General features: G+C 35.8%; 1 protein-coding gene across 1 annotated transcript; it reads left to right on the top strand.

Annotated features, from left to right (window-relative positions):
* The first annotated feature begins 681 nt into the window (after positions 1-681).
* LOC139144673 (tetratricopeptide repeat protein 22-like) lies at positions 682-5439 on the top strand. Its single transcript, XM_070715399.1, has 2 exons — positions 682-770; positions 3119-5439. Exon 2 carries the CDS (start codon positions 3296-3298, stop codon positions 4805-4807), a length of 1512 nt encoding a protein of 503 aa, XP_070571500.1. The 5' UTR covers positions 682-770; positions 3119-3295; the 3' UTR covers positions 4808-5439.
* Positions 5440-8776: the final 3337 nt, after the last annotated feature.

Raw genomic sequence — 8776 nt, 5'->3', positions numbered from 1 at the left:
TCCCATCTTCAATATTTTACATCTAAGTTCATTAAGAATGTCAACATCATATTTTATGCATTTTCTTGCATTTTCGCTATTATTACACAGTTTTTACTAAACACAGAAATGTATTGAAGTAAACACCTAGCAATCGAATTCACTCCACAACATGCATTTAGATTTGCAGAAGAATTGGAATAATTTGAGTTCCGAAAAAGTTTATGAGCTATATTTCCATGCACTGATAGGCAGCCACATCTACAAACCTTGACACAGCAACTACGACATTTATGGGTGCATTCACGACAAGCGCATTTGGCAAATGGCGGTGATGATTTCTATCACTTTTAGTTTTAACTAAATCTATTAAAATGACGTTTGGTTATTAAATATGTTGTGAACCAGTCGAAAGAGACAATAAAACAAAATCGTTCATGTAAACTAATTGTTCAATGAAGTAAAAATGAACAAATCACCAGCCACCCACTACAGATGGTGTAGCTATTCTCTAGAGCGCGAATATTAATGGTTGACGGATTAAGTTTGTTAAACAAACATTGTACCAACAGAGTATGTCAGTGCAAATAAACAGCTTTACTCCTATTTTTAGAAACTGACTAATTCATTGAGAACGAATGATGTCATATCAGTGAACTCGAATATTTCTGGTCATTATAAAAGACGAATATTTTGGTGATAGTCACATATACATCAGGTAACATCGTGGAGTGGAGAGATATTTTGCAGTTTGCTGTCGAAAGAAGTACATGTACTAAATTTCAAATCAGGTAGGGTTTGATTTAGCAGTGAACAGGTTGATATCATCAGCTGTAACTTTTTTGCTAGATATTGTAAGTAAAAGGATCGTTTACGTTAGTCTTTGGCTGTCCAATTTAGATGAACTTCTGAATGGCTTCCTTTCTTCGCGTTACAGTTAATGGACGCTGAAGTCGCCTGAATTTTGGCAAAAGCTAACACTTCAAAATAGCATAAATACAGTTACAATTAAGCAAATATAAGCAAATAAACAGTTCTGACAACAAGAAAAATTGACAAAATGTAAAAGCGTGAAGGTCAAGTTGACTTATACCGAAATTTACCACAAAGTAGCTAAAATACTTGTATGCTGTGCATTATGTTTGAATAAGAGGGCCTCGCCTTGATCTCCATGTCTAGAGTAGCAAATTAATACTTTACCTTACCACATAATAATAATACCAGGATTAAATACGTTGATTAAACATTAACATTTAAAGCCAGCTATTTACTTCCCATCAAGAGGTGCCGACATAGTAAGTTTTTAACCAATCGATCTCCCACAAAAATTTCTGACCGTTTCGTTTGAGAAAATAAACCACACTTGGTTTGCACTGAAACTCAATCAAGAAGTTATGGTTTGATGCTTGAAAAGTATTGACAATTGTGGTGACTCTGAAACTATCTCGATAATTGATGCAGGTGTTGAGTTTGATGCGAATGGACTGAAGCAGAACTCATCAAAAAATGCCTGTACCACTATTCCGCATATGAATGACGTCATTGTCGTTCTAGTTTCTTTTGTCAAATTATCTGGATTTTGTGGCAATTTAAAATTATAGTTATTGTCGTACTCAGAGTATTTGTATATGAAGGGATGTTAAAAGGTACGAATATTAATAGACAATAGAGAAGGGGAAGAAAGGGGACGAGGAAAGATGAAAATTGAAAAAAGAAGGAAAATAGGTGGGGCACCAATAGTGGCTGTAATCAATTTACTGCTGCTCAGGACCTACATGATTTTTAAAACACAATATGCCAAATCAAAGGTAAACCTTCTAGACGATGCGCCGAAAAATAGTGTATTGTTATGTTGATACTTTACACCAACAACCAATTCGAATCAGAAATTCTCATAAATCTAGAAAAGTTGTTAATTTCATGTTCATTTTTAGTGACTTCTCTTTAGCACTGCGATTTGCATATCAATAGAAAGCTTTCAGGACACTTGTCAGTAATCATATCGCTTTCTAGAATTGATGTGTAATTATTTTATTGACTATGTCATTTTGCAATGCTCTGAGAGCATTATTTTGACTATAAATATTGGGCGGTAGAGTTGGTTTATTAGACTTTCGGGATTCATGATCAGTCTGTCTACTTATGTGAACTTGGAGCTGTGTTTGGAAGAGTTTTAAAAAAACCATTTGTCAGAGAAGGGACTTACTTACTTACATAACATTTTCTATATGACAGCTTTTCCCCACACAGATTTAGACGTGGTGGCAATGGCCTATTTAGGCTAAATCGGCAATACCTACCACGTCTATTAAAATTCATGAGTTTACTTTTCTTGTTTACGCACACACTTTATCGATGGAAATCTGGGGAATGGCTATTACATCAGGTTGACAACCCCAACATGTGGGCAGCGAATTCAGATTACTCTTTGCTTGGAGCTAGCACCATGCTCTTTGTAAGACAGTTGCGACTCCGAATAAAGCAAGACAAATTCGTTGGTTTCACTAATTTCCCTCCAATTACAACACTAACGTTCATCAAACAGGGAAAACTATGAAGACCTAGCAAAGCCTTGTGTAATGACATTCGAAACACAGTGAGAATGCAATGACCAAGATATTCCGCAATGCTTGCCGTATGAAGGTACTAACTCTGCTCCTGGCTCCATGACTAACCATGGAGGTAGAAGACAACTCTTTTCCTCCTTGGAATGACTTACGCGTGACCTAAAAATATAGTCACGGAGGTTACTATTAAAGTAATTTTCTGCCACGGTATCAACCAATGCGTGATGGTCAGCAATTAGCCCTACGGCCAGTATGAGTCACGAGTGCTCGGAAATGACTAAATCTTCGTATATTCGTTTACTAATTTAAATATATTTAATGTAAAAAAAATCATTATTGATTAGCGCGGAAAGGCCAAAGGTTTGTGAGCATCCTGTGCAACACCTGCAGATCGGAAACTGTCACGGTATCAACCAATGCAGATCGGAAACTGTTTCAAAAGGTAATATTCAACAAAAAGGGCGTTGTACGTAACGGAACTTTCAAAGGTCTTAAGAGTACAGGGACAAAGTCTAGGCACAACTTTGTACCACGATATAACTAATTATTATTCTTCTGTTTCCTTACAACAGCATGGCAGGTGAGGAAACAAAGTCGCTGCCATCGTCCCAAAGGACTGTGGACATTTTCAACTGCCTTTGCTGCTACTCAGAGAGGGTATTGACAAACGAGCCCTGGATGCTCGTTATGAAAGCATCACTAAAACGCTTGAGGATGAAGTTGGATATTTCCGCCATGGCTTGTCGAACATGCTGGGCTTGCTAGAATTCCAAAAAGGAGAAACGGTGAAAGCTTGCCAAACATTCAAAGAAATCTTAGAGAAAGATCCTACCAACTTGAATGCCTTGTCTAATTTGACAACGGTCTACGAACGCATGAACAGAAAGCGGAAAGCTAAGGACTACAAAGATCAACTAGCTGAAGTATTTGAAGATCAAGGAAGATTATCAGGAGAAGAAAGACAAGCTGTTTTACTCAGGTGTTTTGCTGAACAAGCACATTCCCTAGCTTTTGATTGTTTCGACGAGAAGACGGGAATGCCGCCAAAATATGGGGAAGCCATAGCTTGGTATGAAATTGCTCTAAAGGAGTCCCAAAATGTGGGAGAACTAGAGGCGGAAAGGTTTAAATGGAAGATGTGTATGTCTTATATTCGATACAACAAGCTGACAAGACTTTGGCTTTGGAATAAAAGTCGAGGGGAAGACAACGAAGCCACAAACGAAATGGTAACTCTATTACAGAGTCTTAAAGATAACCTAGATAATTGTGGCGATGTAATTTACCAATCTCGATGCTGGTGTTACATTGGTATGTTGTTGATGAAGGGGAAGTACTTGATGGATGCAAGACTACATCCTGAAAACCAGGAAATACTGCGGCAGCTGGATCTTGTCGACTGTTATGAAAAACCTTTACTTTGTTTTCAAGCAGCGGAGACGTGTTACGATGGAGGCTGGAAGGAACTGGTCAAGTTTGCAAAGTTACTTATAAAAGATGGGCAGTATAGCGATGCATTGCAGGTGATAGAGAAATCGCTTTCAAAGAATCCTGACAAGTCGAATTGGCATGCCTACGAACAGAGGGCAAACATCTACACGAAAATGTATGACGAACAGTCACGGCGCCTGGCGAAGCAAGATGGTGAACCAGACAAGACACTGCTTAGGAAAGCAGTAAAAGATTTGGAATTATGTTTAGACTTGATGGCTCACAGCCCGATTATTTTGTTGGACATGGTCAAAATACAATTACGTTTGTGTCAAAATCAAAAACGATGGTTTGATTATGACGTGGAGGATATGGATGCCTTAGAGAAGGCATTTGAAATATTGACAAAGATAAAGAACGTGGATGACATGGCAGAACATGTAACTGCACAGTATCTAAAACTAAGTGGCGATTGCTTAATGTACGCCAAGGAATATTCCAATGCAGCTGCCAAGTATGAAGATGCTGTTAAGTTAACGCGTGGACAGTACCATAGCAATTTCTCAGCTCTGCTGAATGCCCTTTTCCGTCGACTTCGGCAACAGCGACGGGCCAGTATTCGACAAAGTGACAATTTGGCAGCCATTGTGATAAAAATTCAGAAATATCACGGTTTTTATGAAAAGGAACACATGCAGAAAACGTTCAAGAATCTTTCACGTACATTCCGCGAAGAATTCCGTGATGTTGATAGATATGCACTCAGAACAACTGGTATGAGACTTCAAGAGATTATCGAAAGTTCACATACTCATGACACAGATTCCTAAGCCTGTATATTGAGCATTTGTGTGATGGTCAAAATATGAAAGCAAATATGTACAATTCACACTGTGACTCATTTGGATATAGATAAAATGTATTATAAAGGTGTTATCTAAATATTTTATGTCTTGTTATCAATTTGTAAGAAACAAATTTTTACCAAAAGTTACATGTCTCAACTCCAAATTAGATTGCTTCTTACAGTTAATATTTAGTCGATTCTAGCGAACAGACGATACTGAATTTGTATTTAGTAATTTGTCGTTACATTTTTTGTGATTAATGTTTATTATTGAGCTTATTTAAATTTTATGAGTTTTCTGATATGTAATGTGCTGCTATATATTAATTTTTCTACAATTGAGTTACTTTTATTCAGAATTATGTTCACCTTGCCTTTACTTTCTTTACATGCTATATGTCTAGGACTTTTTCTTCTATTCGGTTTGATAGGTGAAGGTATAGGTATATATGGTGCATATGGACGGCACACTAGTTTTAGGGGAACGAATTTCGAGTGCCAGGGGATATTTTCAATATAGGTATTAGTAATTAAGCAGCATTATCCATTTGTTGCGAGTTACATAGATTTTACTTATTGCTCGATTTCTCATAAAATTACGTTTACATATCCTTACAATATTGTCGTCCGGAATTATTAAGTGGGAACGAATACATCGGTCCGAACTACTTCCGTTGACATGATCAGGTCCAAAACGGCCGTTTCAATAATAGTGTGCTCGAATATGATAATATTGTTGAATTTACTTTAGTTAAGTCTTGTGTTTTTCTTCAAAAACATCTTAAATGATGATCCATGATGAGATCAGAGATCGCTCCTCAATAAATATTGCTTTCTGTCTCTACATCTATTTGTTACTCATTTGTTTCTGAGTAGATACAACTAGAAAGACAGTAAAATGCATTGCTAGTGTCTCCCTTCCTCTTCAAATGAATCTGCGTCTATATTCGGCCCAGAGAAAACTCAGCAAAAGAAAGACTATATGCTTTTTTTAATTTCTTCGCCTGATTTTTTTTCTTTATCGGATTCATGCCGAACGTGACACATCTATTTTCTTGTCCTGACACAAAAATTATATTGTAAAAAGTTTACCAGCATTTGATTACGCAAATATTCCAGACTTATAACACTTGATCAGGTTTTACTCTATCTATAGCAGTGTTACTCGTTAAGATTACTCTTACGACAACAAATACCTAGCATTACAGCTCTATGGTTCTTCCTTCAGTAGAGATTGGCCAACATTTATCGACATAGTTCTGAAAACACAACAAATTTTGCTTTTTGCTGACTGGAAAAGACTTAGTCGTTCGTTTTAACTGTTTCATGGATATTATTGGAAGACAGCTCGACAAAGAGTCTACTAATTTTTACATATTGCAAATTTTTTTGTTTGGACCCTAAAGTAAGGATTTAGTTCAACACACAAAGAATAAACGAACAAAGTATTATGAAACTAAGTTCTAGAACTGATATGGAGAATTACTTCAAAGAAATCATCTTTTGTGGCTTACCTTGGGTTTTGAAACAGTGGTCCGACTTAAAAAAATCTCTTTAGACCCATCTTGATGAAATGCAATCAACGTTATGATAAATTATCATAAACAAAAAAATTTAAATACCATAGTACAAGTATTATAAATAAGTTTATCCAAACATAACATAATAAACCTTTTTAATATAGACTCACCTCGATCCCGATCTATCGCATTTCTTCATCTCCCATATATGCTCTATATTTCGACCCTAACAGATGATAGTCGGATAACTATGTTTTCATAGTTTTCTTAATTGAGAGTATCTACTTGGAGTCAAACTTATTTAGAAATCAGACTTGAGGCAACCACCATGCCCTCAAATCACATTGCAACGGTATGAGAAAACTCACCGTGATAATGTTATTTTACAGCAGAGGACTCACCAGTAGTACACCACCATCATAATCATCATCATAATCATCATCATCATCAACATCATCATCAAGAAGAAAAACAACAACAAGAAAAACAACAACGACGACGACGACGACGAACGACGACAGCAGGAACAACTTTAAACTGGTATATGCTTAACTAAATGACCGTATATCAATATATCAAAATAAGTTACAAATTTGATTACGTAACTTAAATCCACCGAAAACGAAAGACAGTATACGTATAATAAATATCATTCCAAATGTCCTTTACCCTAATATATATTAAGAGACATACATTCTTAATACCACAAAACGCCTGTTGTCTTTATGACGTCAACTATACATTGTCTTTGGTATCTCAATCATCAGAGAAATATTGTATACTTTGAAATCCTGACGACGTCAACGTGAGGAATTACTAAAGCAGTGTTATTCTTATACATTTTTACTCCCGAAATAGTATTCATTGATAGCTTTGACAACTGCATCGTGCAGAGAGATTGTAACAGCTAACGTGAAACCTAATAAACGTGTGTGACAAGGTTTGATCTACATTTATGATACTACTTCAGATTCAAACTTTTGCCTATGTCAACAACAATCAATTAATACTTGGATCTGTTAATAATTTTATGGACGAAATATCTAGCCACATTTTTAATATGGCTTATAATGAAAGGCGGGTCAAAGTTTACTGATTTCTGCTTGAACCTTCAGAACCTTCAGGGTCACATAATTGTAGAAATAAGATATGTTTGAATCTCTGGCCCTGAAATGGTGTTCTACCTTAAATGTTTTACGTCATTGTATTCGAGCATGGAACCTCTTGAACTTTCAGGAAAGTTCAACAGATGAAGCCAACGGTAAAAATGTTAATACAAAACTACTTTATAAAGCTATTATTCAAAATCAGACAACGATACGAACTTCACAGCGAACACACGAAAACCCAATCCAAACAGTGCCTTTTCTTGGAAAGAGATATGGAACCTTCCCTGCAGCTCTAAATCACGCAATCCTGATCCCAAAGTATTACATTTTCATAATATTAGACTTTCCTTCGCGATGTACATTTAACCTTTAAAATGTGTCATTAACTTCGAGAAAAAGAATATGTGAACGCAAAAATCAACTTTCTGTTTTTCAAGGCGAATGGGGAATTTTGAACCTTGAAATATTTGCTTAATGATTAACAACTTTATCATCCCTTTCGCCAGTGTTTTCCTCGTTATGTGAGTTCTTATGTTTTTTTTCCTGTTCTTGTAACCTTCTTTGCTTTTTTATTTGTTTTTTTTCATGTTTAATAATGAAATTAAAAAAGAAACGAAGCCAGAAAATAATTTTTCTCCATAACTGATAAGATAGATAAAATGAACAATTCTATGTTACAATATTCTTTTCTTGTATTTTGTGTTTATTCTAATTTGCGGTCATTGTACTGGAATGAAAGTTTCGGTTTTTCCCCGATTACAGAATCGAGAAATGTAGAACGACATAGAAATCCTGATTCTGATTCGTTCAGTCGCAAAGTCTACTCTTTTGTTACATCAGTGAATAGATAAGTGATCTGACCAAGTTTCTTATATATCCTTAAATTTGGAGTCATAAGAATGAAAGCTGATGAATTCCTGGGAGATTAAGACAGGAAGACAGAGATCGTAATAGGTGTAATACTTCTTCACCCTGTGAGATATAGAATTAATTAAATAATTATATGCAACAAGTGCCATGGAATTTATTTTCAACTGGACGTATTGTAGAATTGAGAAACACATGAGTAAAGCTTGATCCACCCAATCAATTAAACAATAATAATGAGCATTTCCGTTGTTTAGTTGTATTTGCACCAAGTAATTAATCATCTATTATCTCCCTCACTAATGTTTGCATGTTCAACGGACGTCCAAATCAATAAATAGCTGCTATTTGTTTTTTCATTCACATGAAAGCAACATTGGGAATAGATGAATCGATGTCTGAAGGCCGTAAATTACTTATGGCCTGGATTACTGACTGATTACAACAGGCAACCAA

Source organism: Ptychodera flava, chromosome 12 (genome assembly GCF_041260155.1).
Source record: "Ptychodera flava strain L36383 chromosome 12, AS_Pfla_20210202, whole genome shotgun sequence".
In the NCBI taxonomy this organism is placed as follows: domain Eukaryota; kingdom Metazoa; phylum Hemichordata; class Enteropneusta; family Ptychoderidae; genus Ptychodera; species Ptychodera flava.
The sequence above is the reverse complement of the archived record's forward strand: the minus strand, read 5'-3'. Positions and strand labels throughout refer to the sequence as shown.

Excerpts from the sequence above, each read along its gene's own strand:
- LOC139144673 (XM_070715399.1), top strand. The coding sequence starts at position 3,296 with ATGCTGGGCTTGCTAGAATTCCAAAAAGGAGAAACGGTGAAAGCTTGC.